General features: G+C 31.7%; 2 protein-coding genes across 2 annotated transcripts in view; one reads left to right on the plus strand and one right to left on the minus strand.

Moving 5' to 3' along the window:
- The window catches only part of LOC148280867 (pyrokinin-1 receptor-like), a 142,456-nt gene extending 121,370 nt beyond the window's left edge, over positions 1 to 21,086 (plus strand). The window contains exon 4 of the mRNA XM_088227646.1: positions 19,998 to 21,086. Coding sequence (XP_088083772.1) covers positions 19,998 to 20,570 — 573 coding nt within the window. The 3' untranslated portion in view covers positions 20,571 to 21,086. The remainder of the gene's footprint in view (positions 1 to 19,997) is intronic.
- LOC148280868 (uncharacterized) lies at positions 11,997 to 13,842 on the minus strand. Its single transcript, XM_088227661.1, has 3 exons — positions 13,754 to 13,842; positions 12,558 to 13,176; positions 11,997 to 12,345 (listed from the first exon to the last, which is right to left on the minus strand). The coding sequence occupies exons 1-3, from the start codon at positions 13,840 to 13,842 to the stop codon at positions 12,301 to 12,303; spliced, it is 753 nt and encodes a 250-aa protein (XP_088083787.1). The 3' UTR covers positions 11,997 to 12,300.
- Positions 21,087 to 27,866: the final 6,780 nt, after the last annotated feature.

Consider the following 27,866-nt stretch of genomic DNA (forward strand, 5'->3'; position numbering starts at 1 on the left):
TCAGAAAACTTTCCGACTTAAACTCGTGACGTCATGAGAAGTATAATTTCAAATTCACAAAACTTTAATAAATTATAGCGATTATAATACGATACATATATTGGCTGAGTTGGAGAGTCAACTAATAAATTTAAAAACCCGCTGAAGTTCCTCGTTAAATATTTTTAAAAGTTTGTTGAGTACGAAAAGTTTTTCCTCATCAATAGAAAAAAATTCTCGATCACTGAACAATCGGAGCTTAGTAGAAATTTTACTTTGTTTATAATGGCTTACCATCACTCTGCTGACTGTTGAATGATGGTACGGATATTTAACTTCGTGGCCTACATTACTTTTTCAGGACGCAAATCGCTTCACGTTCCTGAAAACAACTTTAAATGAAAAGTTTTTCCTGGCTCGTGGACTTTATACACTTTACATAAACAAAGATCTATTCAAAAGGTCAAATAGTGTTCAAACAACGTAATTGACGTTACACATTACGAGTTTTTAGTTTGTGGGTATATTAGGGTCTGAAAACACTCTATGGAATACTAAAATGATTTTCGTATATTTATTCGGTAACTGAAACTGGTAATAATTCATATTTAAAACCTAAAGTAAATCATATTCTGACCTCAAATAGCTTACATCACTGGTAAAATAATTAGTAAACATATCGCAACCTCAGGAATACACCATCGTTAATAAAAAATTGCTGTTACGATTGTGATTTAACCACATTTTTACTGACTCGACGATTTTTTGGTGCACAAGATATATCATACTCTTCAGCATTATTAGAAATCAATTGAGTCAACTTTAATAAAAAACTGTTTTTAATATGCTACTTTAGTGTTATTCTCATACTTTTATCGTTTAATAAGTTAATACTACAAAAAAATATTGGGCATTATAATTTCGAAATACATTCTTTTGTCTGCCTAGATCATGCTATAACTTTACACATGGTACATTTAAATTCTTCTTTGTTTCTTTTTCTTTGTTTGATTCTTAGACTGTTTAAGTTAGGTTAATCCATTTTATTATGTTCTTATAATTAATTTCAATCTATTAAAAGTCTCAAAAACCTGTTGATTGGTTAACTTTGTTTTATTTACAATAGGATAGTAACACATTTTATTCAAGCGTGAATGGTAACTGGGGTGATCGATAATCCCAATGTAATTTAAATAAAAGAAATACAGTTTTGAAGTAATAAAATCTGGATTTATTAACCTAACAAACAATTGGGAACTTTTCTTAAGATCAATTTTCTATCAAATAAATAAATAAAAAAACATGAAAAATAGGTATCTTTACACAATTCAAACTAATTTCCATACCATTTCCAAAGAAAATACCATCCTTATTATAGCAGTAAAATAAGGATGGTTTACGTATCCGTGTTTCGAATTCATTATCTTTTATTCAAGTGCCAAGCCAATCCTTCCTTTGATTCCGGTGGTCCTTGTTTTGAATCCCAATGTACCTACTCCTCCCTGACGGCAAGTCAAGAAAGCAACGCGTGACAACACAACAATAAAACACAACAACGAAAACCGTACCGCGAGCGTGACAGCGATTTCGAATCACCAACATAAAAGGAAACGTTCAAAGTGACCAGTGCAAACGATAACGGTGTTTTTCTGGACCAGTGCCAAAGGGAGGAAATTGTAAGTCCTTCCTCCTTTCATTCAATTCAGGATTGACACTCAAAACCATAACGTCAATTAGTTTACCTAAAATCAAACTTCCCTGTTCTTCGAACACGCGTATCACGAGAGGGCAGGCCTTGTTTACAGTCCCGAGGTCGAAGGTATCGAGTATCCAACAATCCGTATTCTACCACTATGCCTAGGCGTAACTTTGTACCAAGTTTATGAGTAAGGCTCTGTAATTATATGCTTTATGACATTAAAAATTACATTTAAGACCAATTTAAATTCAATCTTAAAAGGTATATGATAATTACACTGAACGGACGAGATATAACATGACTGAGACCCAAAAAACTCTATTTTTTCGCTACAAAATGAATGACCAGAATCTGACACGAACATCAAAACTTAAGGATCTGGGCGTTAGATTTTTGAGCACCCTGACATTTCATGATCACACAAAGGCAATCAGTGGTAAATCATTGAAAATGTTAGGATTCGTTCTGCGTACTGCCGTGGTTTTCGAAAATACCCGGGAACTGAGAACTCTTTACAACTCTTTGGTGCGAAGTAGTCTCGAGAGAGGCTTGATGGTTTAGGGGCCACGTGAACTGAAATACTCTCTTATGATAGAGAAAATCCAAAACAAGTTTTTGAGATATTTTTCCATGAGAGAGTGCGGAAATTATGTTTGGCTCTACCCGACCGAGTTTTTCCAGGGCATGGATGGCTACCACAATTTAAAGACTAGAAAAAATGTGTATTTGACTACACATTTTTATCGATTGTTGCTTTTGCGCGGTATGGTCGATAATTCTGAGATTATGAGGAGTATTGGTTTGTATGTTTCTGATAATTATCCAAGACAGCTTCAGCATATATTATTTTTATATTCCGATTAACAGGACCAACATGCCGGTGGTAATGCCTGTCGGAAGGGCTACAGCTATGCTGAACAACATCGCTCTGGATGTTGATCTGTTCCATGTACCCGATGGGGTTTACCAGAGCAGGATTCTCTTACAACATTGACAAAAGTCTCTGAAATGTATTTTTATTCTTGTTATAATATGTACGCCTTAAATTTTAGTTTGTTATAAACATGTTATTTTTTTAATAAATTATTGAATTGAATAGACCTAATAATATATTTTATATAAGCCTAACGGGTTTTCAAAAATAATTAAGAAATAAAAAAAGTTATGTAAACAACCGATGTTGGTACATATTTAATTACAATATTGTATTTATCTAAAACTTATAAATATAATTGGGAAAACGCCTTTGAAGTCAAATCTGTTTTTACTCAACTTTAAAGCTACGCGGTTTGCCTACAGCAGGCGCCACACCGATAAATCGATCAAATAATTTCACTATTTTATGAAAAGGAAAACCGCGCATTAATTTTCTTCATTTCAATTGATTCGTTTGTTAATATTATAATAAATGTAACAATATTTTTCTTTCTTTGCCATAATAATTTATGTACAATAATTATCATATTCATGTAGCCATATTTTTATGTGTATTGACTTTGAATAATTGGATGGAAATAAAATAAAAACGGTATCTGAACGGAATGAGACAACCATTTTGTAACAATTAATAATGGATGCAGAAACCTCTGGTTACAGTTGTCATCATGGGAGGCAATACAGCTGGCTAAGCAACGCTTGCTTACTTAACAAGACATAAGATTATCAAGGAGCTGGGTGTCCAGGTCAGTTTGTCGGTAATTAACGTCTAAACTACGGGACAAGGAGCTAAAGAAACTTTATTTTTCTCTTAATGGTGTCTTATCAGATCCCCGACGTTGGCAATCACTACAGCGAAAGCATTTCGGTCCTGTGCTACTCTTATATTCCGCAGCCAGGATCACTGCTTATCGGATGTACTCGCCATAATGATTCGTGGGATAAGATGACCAGAGTGAGGTTCGGTCGGGATCGGAGTTACCTTCCCTTAGCTGGACGGTTTTGGTTTTGAGGCGCCAGAAACTCGCCATTCATCCTTTCGTTATCTGCTGAGATCACGCCGTTTTGAGATGAATCCTTTTGCCCAGGGTTTGCGACGTGGACGCTTATGAGTTGGACTAGTCAGTACTGTTGCCGATGGAATGTTACTGGGCGTTTCCAGTATTTTATAAAATCACTCCCTTCACAAAGATGTGACTCGCTTCGACCGTACTGACATTCTGAAACCCGTGGTTTATTGAAACGTTTAATTTGTTTTTATTTATTTGTTGGTAAGAAAAATATCCTTAGGTTTATTTTGTATAGAAATAAAAGACGAGTGATACTTTAATCCACAAATTAGGAATATTCAGTGACCGGTTTCATCGCTTTCGCAACATCTGATTTTTATATTTTTTTTAAATTCAATGTTTTTACACAAAACAGAGGTGAGGTCGCCGAAGCAATGAAAACGGTCACTGGATATTCCAAATTTGTGCATTAAAGTATCACTCGTCTTTTATTTCTATAATAAATTACAATGAACTTCCATTAAGAATTTTCACTTACAAACTTAAATATTTATTTTATATTTTTTAAATAACATTTGCCATGGATACATGTGAAATCGGAAAAGTTTCAAAATGTGTCTCACTTTAAAGTCTGTATAGTTGTTAACTTTAATCTTTGCGGTAGATCATTGTTCATTTTCGATGTGTTGTTTAGTAGTCGAGGTTTTCCTGTTTCCTTTTTTTATGTCTGTATATGGTAATGATGAGAATTTTTGCGTGTCGTGATTGTGCATGTTAGTTATTTTCGTGAGTGTGGTATCATCATCCTTGATGTGGCCTAGTTTGCGTGAGTTAATTAATTTGAGGGTTTCAAGCAAATACTCCCTTTAAGAAGCGGGTATTTTTTATTTTTTTTAAATATAAGAATAATGCTTTCTGTTACAATATTTTTCGTTTTATTAAAAAATATAAATAATATTTCTGTAGCGTTTATCTGAAGACGACAGATAAAATAAGGTGTTATAAAAGCCTCTTAGATGGTCCTAGCTCTTATAAGAAACAATTTGTTAAAAACACAAAACAATAGGGACACGTCGTACCAATGATAAAAATATTTCTCTAGTGCCATAATCCAGGGAAAAATCGGGAAGACGTATGTATGATGAAAGGTCAGACCGCTTTTTTTTTTAAAGGAATAAAAATGATCGGGAATATTTTTAAAATAATTCAGTATTTATAAAATTCTGATCAAATTCCGTTACGGTAAGGTATGCAAGTTACAGTTGGCCAATCGACCTCCGACCACTCTGTAACACAGTGGTGTTTCCCGCACAAGGAGAACGAATATGGCGAATATTTATTATTCTTATGCACAGCGGGTTATACCAAGTAACACCTTTGACCCCCTATCGTGATTGGGCCACGATTCTGAGCTGTGAAAACATGATAAAAGTTGTAAAAGGTAGATTATTTCAAAAAGATGCAGACGAGTACAAGTAAATTGACTTTAGTTGAGGCCACGCATACATAGTCATTTGCTCTGCCTATATACATTTCTGAAAGATACTAGTGTGTGTTTATTGAACACGTAGACCCAATTAAACGAATCACCCAAATCCACACTGCGCGGTAAAATAAGGGTGGATCGACATTTATTATATTATGTTGTATTTATTTCAAATGTAAACATCATACTGTATCACATGTTCAGGTGATTTCATTTTGACAATGTTTTAATTATCTCCAAATTTTTGCAGACAGTTTGGACTTCCTCCCTACGAAGTTATTTACATCTAAATTTGTTGCAAAAGAGTAGGAAAACATTTTTGAGAAGAAAATATGGAAATCTGGGCGTTTACTGAACTTATGACCTGTTATTGGCTGGTTTAAGTGGCCACTTTACACACTGTGTAACATTCTCCGTTTTGCCCATGTATAAAGATCCACATTTTCTCAACTCTTTCATATGTTGACAATTGTAAAGCAAAGAAGCTGAAACCTTTATCATGTGGGTGAGATTAATCCGGGTGACGAAGAGTTTAGGAAATGTGGATGTCTAAAGATGGGCAGAATGGTGAATGCTACACAGTTTGTAAAGTGGTCAGTCAAATCAGTGAACGACAGGTCATAAGCCTAGACTTCCATAGTTCCATCTCAAAAATGTTTTTCGTCTCTGTTGTAACCAATTTAGATCTAGTTTTTTTTTTTTTTTTTTTAAGTTTGTAAACCTTTTTTTTTCTTTTAACTGATTGAAATGCTTTTTATTTTTTGTTTAATGTTTTATTTTCTTCATTTTGGTATATTTTGAAGTACACTTTTAAAAAATGACAGAATGGGTAAATATACATGAAAAATCAAATAATGATATGAAATTACCCTGTTAGTTAAGTAATTCCGAAGTTGACTAGAAATAATCATGATAGACATTAATAAATCGTTGGAAAATAATATTTAAGATACATTTAACTCATAAGGTTATTTTTAAAGTTAGTAATTTGCTTCATGAATTAACTTTGTAATAGGGTATGTTTATTGTTTCTTATTCACCCCAATTACCAAGTATTTTTGGACATCATAACAACCCACAAATAAAACATTTTTTTCTAGTGTGGCGTGTTTCAAATCTCTTAAGTCGCACTCCTAATAAGGGGTTTTAAATTTATTGTTGTTCTTTTGTTTGGTATTTTTGGGACATTAGTCACAAACTATTATTACAAGTAATATTTAGTTAGCTTATGAGAATGGTTGGTTGTTCATAATTCTATGGGTGGGGAGGAACAATCACATAAGTCAAAATACCTTACTTTTCAGGAGACAGTTTTTTGCGTCTCAAACATTGCTGGAATCAAATCCAACATTGAAAAAAAAAAAATTTCTCTACACGTATAGGAATCGGATTATTGTTAATAATAAACAATACATAGTTGTATTGTTTATTATTATGTATTGTTTATTATTAACAATAATCCGATTCCTATACGTGTAGAGAAAACATTTTTTTTTTCAATGTTGGATTTGATTCCATGATAACACTTAAATTCTATTTCTTCTTGGAGAAAACTTTTTTTATAGCCGATAACAAATACATTTATTTTATGTAATAAAGTACATTGATTATATTATCTTTAATATCGTTATTTGAAATACGTGTTTTGAAGCACGGGGGAACAAAGTTGCATTCTACAAGATGAAAAATAAAAAAAAAACGATTTATCTGATCATTCCTCCCACATATAGTTTTGTTTTTTTACTTAAAGTTTTGGCTATTCTTCTTCAAAAGAAATATGCCACAAAGTAATAAAACTCTTTTAATTAACGTACATGAAAATCTAGCATTTCCAGAGCTAATGTAAATCATTCCTATTTGCAGCCAATGATGCATAGGACACTGCACTGGTACTCCAGTTGCAGTGTTTATGGATCATTTTTGTTAGATTAAAGGTAAAGTGGCCAATGTAAAGATTTAGGCACCGGAAATTCTGCATTGTGGAACCACCTTTTAAAAAAATATAAATTTATTTTTTTACGCCACAACAGGCCAGGAGGCCCAATTGAACGTAGTTATTCGGAAAACAGCCAGTTCACAATAAAAAAATAAAATATTGGTGTTATCGGGTGCAGCAAAGTCAATTCTATGTTTTGCTAAAATCAGCCAGATTGCTTTCGTAAAAAAAACTTTAATAATCACCTTCTGAAAATAGTGTCCATCACAAAAATGGCATTTCTCAATTTGCAGAAACACCCACAGTACTTGAAAAATCCTACAGCTACTATTACTGCTACCATCACGCCATTTCCCCGTGAAGGAAGGCAGATAGAATGGACCGCCACACACGTCTATTCTGGCATACATTCCTAGCTTTTTCCACATTTATACATCTACATCTTGTCATACATACTCTTCGGTTCTGTCTGCTTTTGACAAGACCAGACTTAAGATTTAGATTTGTCTGTTCATGTTACGTCTCTCTTGGTCATCCTCGTCTCATGTTACCATTGATTTTCGCTATATATACTTGTTTTACCATCTCAGAGACCCTTTCTTAATCTTATCAAATATACTTGACTCAGATCATATTAACCCTGTCAATCATTGATTTCCCCTACTGGTGAAATACATAATTAGATTCTTGTTTGTAATACAAAAAAAAACTTGTGTTATTTACCTGAAGCATGGTAGGCTAACAGGCCAACAACTACACATCAAGGTGGACTTTATTTCTACTCGATTACTTTTTCATAGGTTTTTACCTGAGAGTCACCATTTACTCAAATCGTCCAGAATTCTTGATTATTTCACTCACTCAACTGTATTCTTTATTCGCCTTGACACATAAAAATATAAATAAAGTAGTAAAAAGTCATTAATTTAGCGTGACTAACAAAGTGCCACCCTGGGCTAGTATTTTGATCGCTACAGCGCTCGTAGAGAACGCATTGTTATTGCAAATTTAGCATGTAAAACGCGCTAAAAAAGCGTTCCCACGCGCGCTAAGCCGTTTTGAACGCCAACCCAGAAATCTATAACCACTTTAAATGTTTTTTTTTTTTTTTTTAGTATTTTAAGAAATCTGTAATTTTTCGGCAAAATAAACTACCTACAAATATTTACTGAAATCCATAAATTGAACGAAGCAATGTAAAAAGCAGCCAGTTTACGTTCAATGACAGTTCAAAAGCCTTGTTAATGCCTTGACTTATATTCCCATAGTAAAAAGTTTTTTATTTCTGTTGTAATATATTATTATTAATCGTTTCCAAGAGGGTTAAATTCAGTTTCTATGTACAAACATTTTGGTAAACTCAAAATATAGTAAAGTATATTGGTGGATTGATTGCCAAATGGCAACTTCTTCTCTTTTTTTAATTTTTTAATTTTTACTGTTCAAAAAACTTAGATTTTTAAAATACTAAAGTTGTTTTATTTTTTTAATTATTCTTGTCAATTTATTTCATTTTTACTGTGTTATATTTATATTTAGAACATAAGATTTTCTCATGGTTATTGTTATATTTTATTTAGTGATGTGATGTTTCTTTTTTACTTTTTGTTTTTTGTATTAGATCTTCACTATTTTTTTAAGTTTTAATTATTCTATTATTTTATACTATGTAATACATGTTTATTGTGCACTGCAGTGATAATTTCTGAAAATTATTATTTTTTGTAAAAGGTTCTTTAAACCGTTGATGTATAAATAAATAAATAAATAGTTGATAACCTACCTTATTTAAAATTACTGTAACAAAACCAGGATAACTTAATATCAGATCATATATGCCGATAATAGGGAAATATTTCTTACTACAAATACCGATAAAAATGTGTGAAATGAATTTAGAAAAATTATCAGTATTTTCAAAATCAACATGGATATTGTAGAAAAATCTTTTTATTTACAACTTTAAAAACAGAATTGATAAAAAATATACATCTTCGATAGATTTGTGTTGATGTTAGATTTAAATTAAAATGGTCACAAATTTTCAAAAAAAGCCGAATCGTTACGTATTGGGGCCATGGCTAGTGCAATTGTCCGTTTTCGCAGGTATTCAAAAGTATAAATTATAATTTTTTTATGCTACTAAGTATAAAATATATTTTATTTTTACTCGATAGTATTTCAAAGACCTTCATTAATTAAAACCGTACGAAAAAAATGGTACGTCTCTACTGTATTTTTTTGTTCAGTACATTAAACTTTCGTACGTTGAAAAATGATCCGAACCCCTTTGTGAATACAGCGGAAAGTATATGAGCAGTGTTGTCAGCTGGAATCACTCTCGCTACTTGGTAGCGAGTAAAGGTTGTGATTTTGTAGCAAAAAATACGATTTATATTCAAATAGGCTCCCATCAAGCGGTGTGGCTACTCGTTCCAGGAAAATATATTTCGTTAGCAGCGCAGATAGATTCAAAAGATTTTTTCATACCAAAATCAAAAACTTAAGAATGCCTAGAGAGAAAACTAACACAGAGCTTTACTATATTTATTTACTTAGCAACAAAAAATATTTTTCAATATATTTTATTCTTCTGCTACCTGTTTCTTAAAATATTTTTAAAATTTTATTTATATGGGTGAATTTTTAATTTCCTTTTACTAATAAATAGGCCTGGCCTGTGCGAGGGTATACTTAATCTAGAATATATATTGTGAAAGTGAAATCGAAATTCAATTATATTAAGATTTTTTTGTAATGCTTAAGTAGATTTAAGTGGAAAATAAATTGATAAAAAATCAAAAATAAAAAAATGCGTGCAGAGACAAAAAAAGAATTTAATAAAATGCAGAGAAATGACGATGGCAAACAAAAAGTTTTCTTGGAAAAGAAATCATTGATAATTATATTTTTGACCAAGTTTTAAAATAAATTATAAGATGAAGGGAGGCCTAAATAATCGTTTTTTTTAGCGTGTTTACTTGTCAATTGTATTTTAAATAATGGTAATGCCACCTGATTGCTCCACTCGCCAGATAGCAGATGGAGGCTCGAATATTGAGTTTTTTGTTAAGTCCCAGAATTTGGCTATGCGTTATCTTTTATTACTTTGCCAGCAAACCCCAGTACAAATCGATACAATTACCTACCTTATACTGGGATTCTTCCAACCTTAATGTTTAAAGTTCTCTCTCGCGGTAGGCTATATCAGATCCTGTGGTCAGATCGACACTTATCGGTTTCTTGATTATTGATTTACACGATAACACGACACTGTGGATTGGAATGGTTTATGATAACTAAAATAACTTATTAGCGATCGCGCTTAGAATATTAAAATCACGTGTACATTTTCTGACAGTTCAGTTGTTATTGAGCCAGAGAAAAGATACCTACAGTAGTATAATCACCACATTCAAACTAAAGCTCTGCAGGTAGCAATGAATTTTACGCCGCAACCTAGTAAGACAGCATCGATTGTTTTACCTACCGCGATGCAGAACCAACCTGCCAATGGTTATGCCGGTTGGTAGGGCAATCTTGCTACTTAATCGCATCGCCTCGGATGTCGACATATTTCACGACAGTGGGCCTTCCCTTAGGAAAGCACTTTCTAACATTTAATTTTTCTTTTTACATTTTGTTATATTATTTTAATAACATAATTATCTACTGTAATTTGTGATTTATTATTGTATTTAGAATGAATTGGGTCTTTTTCTGTAATGTTCTAAATATCTGAATAAATAAATGAAATGAAAATGAAATGAAATAAATGAAATAAATGTGTGATAAACAATACATATAGTAAATGAGGTGCAACCAACAAAAAACGCGATTTAAATTAATGCTAATGAATCGTTAACAATAGTTTTCGAAAGGAATGAAGTTATGACTAAATGTGAGATCATTGTTAACTGGGGTATTCCTAATAAAGTTTATTTTACGCACCATTTCAAATGTCAAATATTATTCTATTATGAAGCATTTATTTGAGTTCAGTTTGCTGTCTGCGGTCAGTTTGATTTATTCATTGTCTTTGCCTGATTTGATTTTTTTCTTTTGATTCCAATTATTGAAATTGTGAAAAAGTTATCAGTTGTTTAGTAATAACGCAATGCCGACAAAAACCATTCTAAGATTATCAAACACAAAGTAAACTAAAGTTTTCAGCAAAACAATCTGGTCGAGAATCGCAATTGCTGGAACAAAACCGTTCATTACACGTCTGTTGTATAACTAAAATTTTTAAATAAAACTAAATGTTTTAGCGCGTAATTATTCTTAGGACAAAGTTGATTTTAAAACTGCAATATTTGCAGCCATTTTCATTTTAATCATTACGTGGTTTATGCTTTTAAAGTATTTGAAATTCTTGTACAACCAATTAGGCTGCTTAGTCCCATGGTAAGATACTATTTTCCAGCACGCATGTTTGTTTGGATTACCAGTATCTAATATATTTATCTTTGTTTTAACCTCTGTGGGGTTCATAGTCCATGATTGATGACACACACGTGCTAAATTATTTTACCAGAGCGATAAACAATGAAGCGAATCAGCATGTTCTATGGAATCCAAGACAATATATTATGCAACTTTAACAGTATTGCACATAAAGACGAGATCGTCATTTCGCAGAACATTCGCATCATGCCTGCCATGGAGATATGGAGAACAAAGGAACGTAACCTATAAAGAGGCCACAGGGCGCAGTCAATGACCAGTTAGTCCAGTTCAATGAAGTCACACAGTTCCAGAATGTAGTCCAAGTGCAGTTACTTCAAAACCCAATCGCCGTGACACCCGCGCAACATGATTCAATTAATTATTTATTTGCTGTGTAATTAATACGCATTTTTTTTTTTTTTTTTTTTATATATATGAAGTTGCATTATTCAATACCTTGCTTGCAATGTACAAGGTTAATATACACTTCAAAGCGACAGCCATTAACTTGTTTACTTAAAAATATTTACTTTACTGAAAAACTTTATTTCGTCACTTTATAAAAGGATCAGTAAGATGTCTCGGCTGTGACCTGTTTCAAGAGGTAAGGACAGAAAACTCGTCAGAAGAAGGCGGACCGTTGCCATTCGTCAACAGATCCTCCGATCCACCTGAACAGTGTTCGGCATTTGGTGTCCTGCTATCATTGATACCTTTTATTGCCTTCACTATATCTGTCATGTATAATGATACCTCTCTTGACAAGTCCCTGTGACTAATCACTACATGCACATCGTGTAAATCCTCATTTAGACTTCTGCATCGCGCCTCCAGTTGCATTCTCTGCAGACTAAAAAAGGGGCAATGCATCAATAGATGGGAGACATCTTGGAGAGTAACATCATCGCATGGGCAAGTGTTGATCTCAGATATTTTGAATCTGTGTAAATAACTCATAAATCCGCCATGTCCTGTCAGGATTTGTGTGAGTTCGTATCCTGCACGCTGCAGTTTCCTAAATTCAAAAGCATGGTAAATAGATGGAAAAAACATTTTTGTTACCTTTCCTGTGGGTTCTGCTAAATAGCGATCATTCCAGAGCTGTAAAGTTCTGCTTCTTATTTTTCTCTTAGCAAAACTTATTGGGAAGTCAGCAAAATCAGGAACTGTTTTTTTTAATGTTGCTTCCCGAGCCTTTTCGTCAGCTCTTTCATTGCCAATTATTCCGCAGTGTCCTCGAATCCAGCCAATGTACACATTTTGCGATCGATTTTTTAATATCTGGATATCAGTTCGTATACTCATGACCATTGGGTTCACCGAATTACGATCCGCAATCGCGTGAATACATGATTTACAGTCTGTCAAAATCGTTATATGTTTCCATCTATTAGGCGGTTTTTTTAAAGCGTAAGCTATAGATTCTCTAATAGCGTATATTTCAGCCTGAAATACTGAGCAAAAGTGATCGAGTTTAAACTTCCTGGCAGGCAGTTCTCTTACGCCATCGTAGGGTACAAATGCTGCACCTACTTTGCCATTTAAGAGACTGCCATCAGTGAAGATCCTCAATTCGTTCTCTTTCATGTCAGGCAGCGTTTGGTCATTGAATCCATAGTCTATCTGGTATCGCTCCGCAGGATGAGGAAGGGAGAAAAAATTTCCGGTTCCCTGATAAAACCTGTCAGAATTAATACGCATTAAACAACAACCTAGTGTCTTCTGTCAATCTTTAATTGGGGTAGGAACTCCAATCCTTAACAATCTAATCCAACATCTCCGTGAATATTTAAAAAATTGAATTTTTATTTAAACTAGGCTCATTTTGAGAAGTATGTGTATGTTTGTCACTAAGGAAAATTTTACATATGAAATGTCAAAATAGTGGTGTTTTCACCGATGATTTTATTTATTTATTAAGTCTTATCTAATCGTAACACAATTTCAAAAACTACAACATGAATTTCGTTCCTTATGTTTACAACAGTATTCTATTTTTTTCCTTATATTGTTCTAATGTTTTGAAATTTGATTCAACATATGTATTAATCAATAATCAAAATACGAATGTCTAGACATTTTAATAGGTTAATGACCTATCAAAAGTTGGTTCCTGTTTAATACATTGTAGGCTTATTGATGTACAAAAACACAAAAAATTTTATGTTCACTAAGTGATTTATTTATGGATGTAATAATGTATGAATAAACGTATCACTTTAGTGGTTGCTATAATAGTGTACGAAGTAATATAATACCACTTAACGAGATAAATGGTTAGAGGTTTAAGGGAGTAGTTAGGATAGGATTGGAGTTGATTTAGGGTAAAGCTGTCACTCGCATGCATGGTACAATCCTATAAATTATTATCACGCAACTGATAATTCCAAGACCAATCGTTGTTTGACGTTAAAAAACACAATTCATATTTGAATCACAATTGTGGTCTTTGTCCCTCGTTGGTGTACGTCTACAGGTTTACGCGTTTACTTGTTCTGGGTAAAACGCTCGATTTACGTAACTAAACTTTATATATCTATTCTTAGAATAATTTTTACCTCACTTGTTGGAAGCATTTTAGAGTACAACTCAACAATCTGGGCTCCGCATTATTCTAGGCAATAATATTGCATTGGCATCAATATTACGATTTATTAATTTTAAATTAGGTGTCAGTATCGAATTTTTAGATTATAATTTGTTATTGTATATTTTGAACTTACTAAGATTAGGCGATAGAAGAATTATAACTGACTTACTAAATTTATACAAAATAATTAATTCTATGTTTGCAATTTTATCACTTATTAATTTCAATGTACCAAAAAGAGCAGTTCGGCAAACCTACCAATACTGTGGTAACAATACTTCAACTTCAAATGATAAAAATGCAGTCATCGATAGACTTCACGCTCTAGGCAATAAGTACCAAGACGTTGGTGACTCATTACATGTTTTTTTTTTTTTTTTACATTTTTTTTTTTTTGCACCACAACAGGCCAGGAGGCTTAATTACAGTGGTGAATTACATCACAGAGCACCCAGGCTTGAGAAAAATCACATTTTTAATTTTTGTGTTCTCACCGGGAATCGAACCCGGAACCTTCCGTGTGTGAGTCAAGCGTCTTGACCACTACACCGCGGAGGCCGCCAAGTTAAGATTAGTTTATATAGAACGGCCCTTTACCTGTATTTCATGGGTAGGAGAAGCTGGTACCTAATAGTTCCAGATAACATTTTTTTTATCGTTAAGGATTCTTCAAATTAAATTTATTTATTAATGTTTTTTTTTTCTTTTCTTTTCTTGATTTTTTTTAAAAGTGGGAAATATTTATCTTTTTAATTTTTTACATTAGTATGTTTTTATATGTATATTTATACTAGTTACATAAGTTGTAGTTTTAAATAATAATATAATAATTTAAAAAATAAATATCTTCGTTTAGTGTTATTCAAAATTGTTTTAGTTTTTTTATAAAATTTTTTTTTGTAAAATAAATATTTGCGTTTTTATGATTTACCCAAATATTTTATTTTGAGGGCCATTTTCAACGAGTTGTAAATAACTCACTATTAGAAAATGGAATCGAGTTGGGATAGAGTGGGATTCGAACCACAAGCCTTTGGTCCGTGAGTCCGAGACATTAGCCACAGGACCACAACCCGATTAAATATATTATATTCCCGATACGTGCGGGCCATAGGTGTGTGGTATGTTGCATTACTTAAAAACAAAGGCAGTTTAAATATGTCCCGATGTCGGAGTGTTCTCAATCCCGCGTTTATTTGTATTTTATTGAGGAGGTTATAGTATCTTCTTTATAGTTTAATATTTTATATCAAAAAAATAACTCACTCTAAGAAAATGGGAATCAAGTTGGGGTAGAGTGGGATTCGAACCACGGACCTTTGGTCCATAAGTCCGAGATATATATGTGTTGCTTTCTTACTTTTTTTTTCTTTATTTTACAGCTTCAAAATATTTCTATCACCAAATATTTTATTTTTCAAATATTTTTATAACTAGTAATATAATTTTTAAACTGCGTATCTTTTTTTTTGACTTCTTAATTTGTAAATAACTGTTAAGTAATAATTTATTTTAAATATAATATTTTACTTATTCTACTTACATGTATGTATTTTATTGTATATACAACTTATTTGTAAAAGGCACTAAGTGTCGTTGATTTCAATAAAAAAAAATAAAAAATTAAGTTCTCTAATTTTTTGCCAGAAAGGGATTGTTGTCAAGTTGAAGATAGTGTTAAACTCGCTCTTTCATGAAATTAGTCGTAGAAAGTCAAATAGGTTGATGCATGTCACGGATTGGAGATTCTTACTTGATGATAAAAAAAAACATTTAAAAAAAAACATGTAGCAATCATGATGTTTCGCCTATATTGATTTAATTTAATAGTGTATGCGTGTAGGTATATGTATGAGAGTATATATGTTTATGAATATTTGTATAGTAGTAAGTTTCAATTCAGTTTACTTTAAAAGAATTTTGCTAAAGCTCCCCTTCCTAGCCCTATCCGTAAAGTATCGGGCCATTGGGTAGGGGGCGAGTTCTTTATCATCCTCAGGTTTAACCAAAGGTCCCCCGAGGATGAAGCTCCTTTTATAATGTAAAGCATCACATTCACATTTAATGCGTATAGGTGTTTCCTCATCTGCAATTCAGAACCTACATTTCAGTTCTATATAAGTCTCGGAACGGTTCATTGTAGAAAGGTGTTCGTTCAATCTGCAGTGCCCTGTAAGGTCTCTAGTGATAACCCTCACTTGATTTTGGCTCGGCTTTAATAGTTTAGTTTTTATCAGTGCCTTCGCAAGAAAAGGTGATCAGTTCCAATTTTCAGGTACCAGTCGAAGAACCGTAAAATATTGCAGTTAACGCAATCTTTAAAAACAATATTTCACGTTTACCCTGCTAGAGTTCGAAACCAGGACTTAGAAAACGGTAGGCCTATGCACTTAATCACTACCACAATACAACAAGGCGTACTTATCTCTTATTGATTTTATTATCCAGTATTTTTCTTAAGAGCCGCTATTGAGTTGCAAATACTCATCCAGTGTTCTGACGCAAGGCACCCTTGAGATTTATTTTTTGTTTCTTTTTTTCTTTTTAAACCCTAATAAAACGATTTGAATGTTTTTCATTATCGTGAATTTCTTATCAACCACATTTCTAGTTTAGTTTTCTAGCAATATTGAAGCTGACGTTCGAAATAACAGAGAATGTTTTGGCCTTCGGGGCTTCAGAATATCATTAATCCAAAGAGAATATCTAACAACTGTAGTTTCTTTGTACCAGGAACATTTATCTAAACGACTCAATTGATGTTGATATTTCTAAATACAAATACAAAGCATATTCTAGATATTACTTCTAATCAGATTTTGTACAGAACTATTTATTGGAAAAGGGCGTTATTGTTATAGTTTTGCCTTTGAACTTTATTGAACAGTTTTTACGTTTTTTTTTTTGTTATTTTGACAGTGATATGAATTAATTATGTAGGTACACTGTTTAATGTGGTGAACTTTATTCAATGAATTTTATAGCCTTTTTATCAAATCTAAAAAAAAACATTCGTTATTTTATAAACTGAATTTTATAAACCTAAGGTACGAGTATTAATGATGTACTATTTTATCCTATTTTATGTACCTAAGGGTATTAATGAAATTAAAAAAATAGTGTTATTTATCACAGAGCACATTGAATGTACAGTATTTACTATATTCTGATTAGTGAACTTCGTGGTATTTGATGTTTATTTGACTAAAAACTTGTAAATTTAAAAAATATTTTTCACCCTGAATTATGTTTTTTTTCAATTCAATTCATTTAATGGAATTAAATTAAATTTTCGATATATTGTACCTAAATATATGTATGAAAATAAAATAAATAAGCACTTTGTCAATAAACATGTTAAATGCATACCTCGGCATGAAAGTTCCCAGCAAGGAATACATCATATCCCAATAAAGTATCTTTTTATTAATGAAACACTTAATAAAATAAATATGAATAAATATTTATATTTTAAAGAAGGAAAGTAAATAAACGCTCATGCATTTTAAGTTAAGTAGGTTAAATGTTTCTTCTATCAATCCTCTCGAGAGAAAGTAAGGAAATCAGTATTTCGAAAAAAAATATTAAAAAAATATATTTTTAGGATATTTTTGTTAATAAAAATTTGTGAATGTTTTATTTAACTAAATTATTTTAACTTTTTGACGGGGAAATTACGTTTTATAAAATTTAAATCAAATTTTGGTTCATTGGTTCTCATATAAAAATTTGCAGTAAAGTTAATTATATTATTTTATTAACATATTACAACAGAGATGAAGAACATTTAAGAGAAGGTAATATAGAGTTCCAGGCATCTACAGGGCTTATGAACTGTCAATGGATGGTTTAAATGGCACTTAAACCAGCCATTGACACGTCATAAGCCCTGTAGATGCCTGGAATTCTATATTACCTTATCTTAAATGTTCTTCATCTCTGTTGTAATATGTTAATATAAACAGCTCCCCAGGGAGTTTAATCCAGTCATTGTCTACAAAAATTAGGACATACTCAAAATATTGTTGATAAATTACCTGGTCCATGAAGAAGTATAGAAATTGAAAAAATAATATTTTCAGGCGTTGCCTAGTATGTAGGTGAAAAAATTCAATTAGATGAATCTCACCCGTATAAATAAAGGTTTCAGCTCTTTAACTTCACAAACATTAACAGATAAAATAATTGAAGGAATATTGATGTTCAAATATAGGCAGAATGGTGAATGTTACACAGTGTGTAAAGTGGCCACTTAAACCAGCCATTGACAGGCCCTGTAGATGCCTGGAATTCTATGTTACCTTCTCTCAAAAGTTCTTCATCTCTGCTGTAATATGTTAATATAAACAGCTCCCCAGGGAGTTGAATCCAGTCATTGTCTACAAAAATTTGGACAAACTCAAAATATTGTTTATATTATTTTAGTTACATTAAATTTTTAGATTGTTTTTTTCTAAGACATCCTGACATTTTTTTTAACTTCGCGATATTGAAAAAACGACGTTTTAAAATGGCTAAATCACATAATTTCTCATTTCATGAGACTGCAGCCTTAATGTCAATGGTACCAATATCCGATAAAGCAAATCTGTACTATGTCTTGGCATACTAATGAATGAACATCTATGCCTCCAAGCTCATACTTATAATTTAAGTGGTTAAATATTGTTCAGTTTTTACTTATATAGAAGGCAACAAAGAGTATCCAATGGTACTCAAGCATCATTATTGCTTGTTCTGTAATCCAGAAACATCAGCGTAATCCGCTGAAGTTTCCATAACTGATGTAAACTATGAACGGCTTTTTTAAAATTTTATGTTCCAATGGTTTTGTGTCAATATACAATAATGTAAGCAAATGTTTTTAAATTAAGATAAAATTTAAAGCATTTTACAATGAAATATTTAAATGTTGAATAATAAATAAAGTAAGGTCTTCCGATGGCACCTTAGAAGCGCAGTCTGCTTAAAATGTGACTAGCGTAAGATTCATATTCTGTAAATTTACATTTAGAGGTAATATTTACTGGCCCAAATTGGCGTTTTACCGAAAACTTTGAATTTTTATATTCTACACAAAAATCACCCGAACAGAAGACTCGAAGCAATTAAATTCTTAAGAAATGTTATTTAATATTTGTATATAACCACTTACCGACTTTTCTATGTCTACTGGTTTCGAGACGTACCCGTCTCTTCATCAGGACATCAATTAAACCAGCATGCAAACCAACATGTAAAACCCACTATACACCTTTACACCTTCACCATAGTGGTTGCACAGATATATAAAACCAAAAATACTTTTTTCATTAATTCTCAAACAAGAGAAATTTAATCAGTGCATGTTTGTCCTAATCAGTGCATGTGCTTATAAAAATGCATGTCGTGTTGGTTTCATATTTTTGTGCAACAACTATGGTGAAGGTGTATGGTGGGTTTTGCATGTTGGTTTGCATGTTGGTTTAATTGATGTCCTGACGAAGAGACGGGTACGTCTCAAAACCGGTGGACATAGAAAAGTCGGTAAGTGGTTATGTACAAATATTTAATAACATTTAGTTAAATGTTTGACCACAAAGGTCATGCTTAAAATATTAATAATAATTAAATTCTTATTTAAATTTATTTTAACAGAGAGAGAAAACATTTTTGAGAAGGGAATATGGAAGTCTTGGCATTAATATCATTGGCTGGTTTAAGTGGCCACTTTACACACAGCTCAAACATTGTTGAATTTTACTCTACTTATCTGTTTTATAGTTCTTTTTTTGCTAAAAAAAATTTAATATCGATTCAGATATTTGTAAAAATTTATAAATATTTTGAAAAAAAAGCAATTAGTTCTTTATTGGTATTTAATTTTTTCGTGATATTTATAAATTAATAAATATATTTTTTTTGTTTTGCAGACGACAATCGCTCACAGGTGCTGTGGCCGGCGACGTCACGTTCGCCGCTCCACTCGCTGTGTTTCCCGCCCTCGGCCTTCTTCCCACCGCGTTCTCCAAAGCCCCAGGGTCCTATCGGCCCACACGAACTTCACAACGATCCACACGTTCCACAGAACCACCACCCAGGAGGAAGGAAACAACAATTCGACCAGGAAAAACCCGCCTCTCAGCAGATCCGTGAGCGCCTTCGTCATCAAGACGGACAAATCTAAAATCGTCTTAAAGCAACAACCCTCCCTCCACACCAAAAGCCCCACAAACTCTATCACTCTGTTCACTGATAAAATTAGAAAGGGGACGATTGCCATGTTCAACGTCAAAGGTGACGTTACCAAGTCTGAGGTCTGTGACCATGTTCAGTATAATTGTCAGGATGCCCTCATGATGAACAGGAAAAGGCCCAGAAGAGAGTCTGCGGATAGTGTCGAGAGCCACTCCATTAGCAACTCAAGTCTGCAAGACCACGAGCAAGAATATACCGGAAGGGAAATGGCCACTTTTTTGGAACAAGTTCACAGCGATATATTGTAGAAAAAATGGCGTTGTAGTTCTTAACACGGGAAAGAAATCTGCCATTTTGTTCAAACTGCACTGAATTAGCCGTTTTTAATATTTTCTAACAAATTTACACCGAGGTATAAATAAATAGAGATGACGCTTCATAGAACGAGATGATCAAATAAAATTCTTAAAATGAGCGTTGCCGCGACACTGTGTATCAGCATTGCCGTGCAAAACGCGTAATAGGGTAAAAAAGACTAATTGTCTATGCCAGTTTACTGTTAATTCAATACTGTATGTCACGCATTTTTACGCTGCTCTATATTTACTGACCGCTACGCGTAAAACACTATTTTGCAATTCAGATAAGTTCGAAACTTCAATTGAATGGAAGACAAGATGGGTGATTAATGCCGCATTTGTTGTATACATACATATATATATCTATGCCGATTAACTATTTTTTCCCAAACAGGGTTATTGCGAGTTTTAAATTAATAATTTAATGCGTATTTCTAAATAAATAAATTTAAAAAAAATAAAAAATACTTACCAAGATTTATTACTACAGTTATAAAACTATTGTTTTAGAAATCATTTGACTTTTTAAGTCATTCTGGGATATTCTGGTAAATCTATACGAGAAAAAGAAAAAGTTTAAATTCCAGGAAAAATTTTCATGAAAATTATAATTCTCCATAATTAAGTAATAAAAGCCAAAAAAAAAGAGGTACTTTTTTACAAAAAAAATTAATCTCCTTAAAAAATCAACTGCTCCAAGAAAAAGCATTTTCTGGAGTTCCCTAGTAGGTAAAACAATTCAACCATATGAAATTTCACTCAAGTTGATAAATGTTTAATCTATATATTTATAATTAAGCAGATGGAAGAGTTGACGATATGTGGATAACATAAGAATTAGCCATATTATTGCCTATATTTCCAATTTTTTGTCTCAAAAATCTCAAAATATTTTTTGTAATACATGTCATGTGAACTCGCTTTTATTTAATACGGCTTTAAAGGTATAAAAATAAAGATATACGTATAAGAATAGTCAAGTTTATCTAGTCTCTACTTTCAAGGTGTATCTACGTAATAAATAGTACATGTAAGAAACATATTTTAAGGAGATCCATAATAATGATAACAAAAAAATAGTTATGTAAATAATGTGTATCATCACCTGATAACAATGAAATAATTTACTTAAAGAGTCATGATGTTTTTCATGCACACATTGTCATTTTTTCAATAAATTTATTAATTCATAAATATACGTCTGGTTTCACAAAATAAAAATTTTCAAGAAACTAAATAAAAATCCAATAAATTTAACCATTTTCATTAAGTTTTAAAGAATATGCCAAATTATATTACATTTTTATCCATCACTCAAGTATTAATTATTTATTGTTATGTATTTAAATACAAATGAAAAATATATGTTTCTGGAGATCTACAAGTACGTACTATTAAAAGACAAGAAGTTGAACGATCAAATTCATATTTGTGTACGTAATTGTATTAAAACTTATGTAATTGCTTATTAATTCAATCAAATTATTTAATTATGAATGAAACGTTTTTTCGTTATCCAAAATGATCACTAAATCAATATTTATAAGTGCTCCGAACAAACATACCTTCTCATTTTTATTCTTGTAGATAAGGGTCAGGGCCTAAAAAGCTCCTGACTTCAATGCGATCTCTATAGATCTATTGAGAAAGGTCCCCGCAAATTAATGTTTGCCTTCCAAGCCTAGGTCTATAAAGAGCCGTGCAGTAGCACGGAGTCGGAGACTACTCCACTGAAGATGCGACTTCTTTTGTGGTATAAAGTATCGCATTCACAGGTGTAAAAGTTTTTTCATTATCAGCACTGCGAAGCCTATATCTAGGTTTTGGTATTCAGAGTGATTCATTCTAGCAAGGAGTTTATTCAATCTTCAGTACCCTGTGAGGGCCCCGCTCCAGTGATAACCCTTACTTAATTCTGGCAGAGATTCATAAGGTCGAAAGCAAACCTCCGCAAGTACTCTTTCAGTAGTTTCACCGCATAGTGCAGACCAAGTGCTTTTTTCTGGAGCATTATACACTGTTTTTAGACCCACGATCTAAGTCCATTACAAGGAGCACATTTGGACAACCCTACTCCCCTACATACACAAACATAAGCATCTTACAATGAAAAAAAAATTGTATGAAAAAATGTGACTGCGTATTTAAAAATTTAGATAAATTCTAGTTATAAAACAATAATTTACGCTTTTTAATTTTCGTTTTGGGGATTTTCAAAATATTACTTCCATTTTATTAATATAACAGATGTATTCTCATGAAAAAAATAAAATAAAATTATAACATGCAGGTTAGTTCAATAAATTAATAAGCACTCATTTTTGTAGAAGCAGACCACTCAAATTCTAAGCGCATGAAATTTCGAAAACTCTAGTCCAATTTACGTTTGCATATTTTTATAAGTCGTTATTTAAATTATTTAAAGAATATTATAAATATTTCATTTTATCGAAGGTGATATTGACAAAAAACATTTGAGAAGTCTGACTTATAAACGTTAAATAAATTTGTATCTAAACTACTGTTTGCTTATTGAATTGCTGTACATTGCTAATAAAAACAGTAAACCAGTCATATGATGAGTGATTTTTAGCGTAATTTTGAAAATTATGAATTGTTTAATTGTAATTATTGGATAAATAAATAGGCATTGTATGTATACTACCTACATATCGACGCTGGAAAGGAAAAAAAATACCAAGCGACATGAAGCAACTTTACAGATGAGCAAATTAGTAAAGGTATTTTTAATGAATACACACTTATTATTTTGGTGCGATTACTAAGTAATTAAAAAAAAAATTAAATATTTGATTCTGTATTTATAAAAAAAACAATAATAATAAGCTCTTCTGTAGTATTGCTTCATGTCGCCAGGTAACTTTTTATTTTCCAACGTCGATATATATTCGTTCTATGTCTGTAAAATAGTTTGCGTCTCGAATGTTCTTCATCTTAATACCTTTTTTAAAAATAAAAAGTAATTCTTTAAGTTATTATAATTGAAGGGTACAGGATATAAAAGATGAATGCAAAAAAAGGAAAGTTTTGGATGCAAGGTTTTTAAGTTTTCATATCTCTTGGAAATTGAATATCTTTACACATATATAATTCTTATGTACGTGTGATGTCACTGAACTCCTAAACGGTTTAACCGATTTACGTACGGTTTTTAGCGAAATGTAGATCATTGCGTTACGCGTGTTCGTAGGTATCAACATTTTCAATCGAATATGTAAAAAAAAAGTCAGAAGCATAAATATTGTTTTCATCGACCTAGCAGGGTTGCATTCGACGAGAATGTTAATACAAAAAAAATAGAAAGATTTTGTAAAAAAAATGTTCGATTTTGAATAACAAACAACATTTGCTTTTTATGGATCTCTATCAGATTTTTTCCTTACATTCCTTATATTTCTTCCCATTTATTTCTTTTTGCTGGTTTTTTGGTAAAACTAAAAGAATAACTGACATTCAACACATTTTTGAAAATCACTTTCGTGAATAAAGTGCATCTCTGTGGATGAGAAGAGCCGAACCGAGTTTTCTTTATTTGAAAATGAATTATTTTTAGTTTTGGAATTTAATCATAAACAAGTACCTGCTTATCAATAAAGTCTTTTTTCAAGGTAATAAATAGCAAGCAACGTCTATCGGTTCCACTAGCTAACATATAGGAACATGACATAACATTAAGGAACCTGCATAATGTAATAAGTCCATAATGTTTAAGACAATTTTTAATGGTTAAATTTAATATTTAAGTATCGCTTTATTTCCAGTATTTATCTGACGTCCACCTTTTATCCCGTGTACGCATTTTTTTTGTTGTTTAGGTATCTTGAAAAACCTTGATGTCAAATTTCATAAAACAGAAATGTAGTTCGTGTAAATTCAGATATCATTATTAGTTATAAAACAAAACATAAAAATTGATATTCGTTTTTTGTATCTTACACCCTTCAGTTGAATTACACATATTTTGGTTGAAATAAAAATCACAATTGATTATTTATTATGAATTGATAAACAATGACGTATTAGTATATAAATGTCATTGTAATATATGTTAGGCTTTGTGCCATCAAATAAAATTAATAGCGGTTAATTTATGATTCTCTAGTCCTAATAAATGTTTTGTTCAAAAATTGAGAAGATTTATTCACAAATATATAAAAGTCTTTTCCTGTAACAATTAAAACGATTTGATGTTTTATAGCGATAAATGTTCTTAAAATATTCTTAACCATAATATTTTTTAGGTGTTCTTATTCATAAGGAGTAAAAAAAACTGTTATTTTAAAACTATTGTTATTTAAAAACAGCCAAAGTAGTTGATAAAAAATTAAACTGTTTTTGGTAAAAAAAAAACTACTCTTAATGTGTAAAAAAATTAGTCAGGGCATATAAAAAAACGTCGTCATCAATAAAAAAAAAGAAATGTCGATGCACATGAGAATCACGATACAAATGCAATTTTAAATGTAAGAATGAGATATATTTGTTTTTCTTAGTTTAGATTTATTTCTGTCTAACTCACTATCCTAGATACGACACTAGCTGGTAACTTTCAAAATTTTGAAAATGGTGATTTTTGTCTAATAATATAAATATAATATGACTACATTTCTGATTATCGAATGCAACTGACATGGCTCAAAATTAGACAGCAGAGATACTATCACTCCCTTTCACTTTTGATCACTTGTACTTCACAGTACTAACGCACCTATATACCTCTGTGAAAAATGTCAACACTTATCAGTCCACGGTTTGTCTCTTTATTTTAATTCTCAAAGCACCCTCTTAATACATAATTCCTCTTTTTTCTTGAACGTATACAATGTCCGTGCGGCTCGATTGTGAAATCGTCACTCTTCCACCGTCAAAAATGTTACTACAGTATCTCTGTTAAAATCACGTCTGAAGAAACATCTACTTCCTTTTTCTTAGTCTCTTCACATTTCCTTTTTTTATCTTCATACCTTTTCCCCATAAAATAATTGTATAAAATTATGGTAATTTATATACAAATACAGTTATTTCTATTTCTGTATATCTTAAGATTTTTATATTGAATATGTTTTGTATCTTGAATTATATTTGTTTTTTTATTTATTTATTAATATAAATACATAAATGATACATGTTTCTGTTTCTGTTATAATCTACTTTTATAATTTTTTAATGTTACAAACGTAACATTCCAAAAAAGAGACTTGCTCTTGTGCTTGAAGAGTGACTTAAACTGTTATATTTATTAAGTAGTTTGCAGTTAAGCGATTTTAAAAAGACATAAGAAATAAAATAAACAAATACTCAATAAAAAAAAAACTAAAAAAATAATACTAATTAAAATAGAGTACCGTTTTTACTCGGTTCAAAAATTTCATTTTAACATACTTTGAATTTATTTACTGTTATATTAGTTTAAATACCTTTGAGTTCATTAAAGAGATGATTGTATTTTTTTTCCTTTAAAAATCAAACTATATTGACCATGATTTGTGTGATATTTAAATAAAACTGTTATTTTATTGGTTTGGTAGAAATTGTCATTTGAAAAAAAGCCAGCCAATCTACAATTGACGTTATGCACATAAAGTAAAAAAAAAAAAGTCATGTACTTATTCCATAAATCAAATTGTGTTTACGAATAAAACGTTTTTCAGAGTTGTAGTGCAATTAGAGCACTTTTCACGTTTGATCGCGATAAAAGTCATTCAGATAATGAAGCCAAGTAAGGCGTCATTTTTCTTCTTCCACCTGGTTGTGTGTCCCATTTTCTTAGTATCAGCCCTCTCAGCAGCGTTGCCAACCTTCATCGTGCAAAAATTGGTAGAAACAGAAAAAAAATCGGTAGATTTTCGTAGATTCATTGTCCTAGGGGCGGAGGCGATGGGGGATATTTTAAAATTTTCATACCTTTTTTCACTACAATATTTTGCTAAGCATGTAAGTGGATTAAAAAACAAAATCAATCCAAATTAGGGGACCCTGGGACTAAGGTTTGACGTTTTCCTGACACACGGAGAGTTCCGGATTCATATGGTATAGTGGGCTGGGGAGGTTGTACGGTGTATATCATTAACCCGCAATAAATGTACAAAAAAATATTCTTACAGTGATGCTTCGATATACCCTAACTGTCTCATCTGAGACATTGTTTCAATTAATGAAGGTACTGGATATGAGACAGTTTTTTTAAAAAGAGTCATTGACACATTTCTGGTCATGTGGTTACAAGATAAGATCCCAGCAGAATGCTCATACGAGGTTACCCTGTGATTTTAATTATTTAATACCAAAAACACGAACGAATTTCGCTCAAAGAAATTCGTCTTTTGCGGCCCCAAGAGTGTTCAATATCCTGGATGAACATATTAAGTTCTCCATAACAAAAGCCATTTTCAAGAGAAGTGTACAAGTTTGGATTCTGTCTAAGGGAAGAGACAATCGCAGAAGACTGCTGCGAGACATTACATATATTTATATATAGTACTATTAAGCGTGTTGTCCAGATGTTTTTAGAAATTTATGGTTATGTAATAATGTTTATTTGTAGTATTCTTTAATAATATGTATGCTACCACTATCTATTTTGTTGTATCCCAACTCAAGACAGGGCTCTTGGTCTCATAGAGGTAGGGATACGTTACTTTTTTGTAATATGTATCTTTATATGAATACATAAATCAATATCTCACCGAAGATTAAGTGAATTTTTATTTTTTTTGTAATTTTAAGCTTAGTGATAAAATAGTAACTACTAATCGCCGAAATAGGTTACTAAATTTGAGCAGAAAATAGTTGCAGGGACAAAAACGTACTAAGTGATCTGCTGACATTCCATTACATAAAATAGAAACTATAAAATTATTAAGAGAAATGACATAATTTTTATTCATTGATTTTGAAAATAACCGCGAATCATAATGTACCAATACTAATCAATCAGCGTAAATAATATAATGTATGATGAAAGAACAAGTAGTTTCTATAATAACAAACATATGGCAGGTGAAGTAGCTTTCTGAGCAAACAGAAAAAATTAGAATTTGGTTTAATTATTTATAAATGGATTGCCTTTATTAAGGACTGATGAATGTTAAAAAAATTAAGGAAAAAATGGAAATGTTTACAAATCAGTAGAATTTCCTCCTAGTCTGAGTCTACACGTCAGACTAGATTCGTTGTTTGGTTTCTATTTTATGGCCGATTGCCACCTGACACCAAGACATTTAA

This window comes from Micrasema longulum, unplaced genomic scaffold, assembly GCF_059751315.1.
Source record: "Micrasema longulum isolate JH-2025_06_02 unplaced genomic scaffold, ASM5975131v1 h1tg000521l, whole genome shotgun sequence".
NCBI lineage: Eukaryota > Metazoa > Arthropoda > Insecta > Trichoptera > Brachycentridae > Micrasema > Micrasema longulum.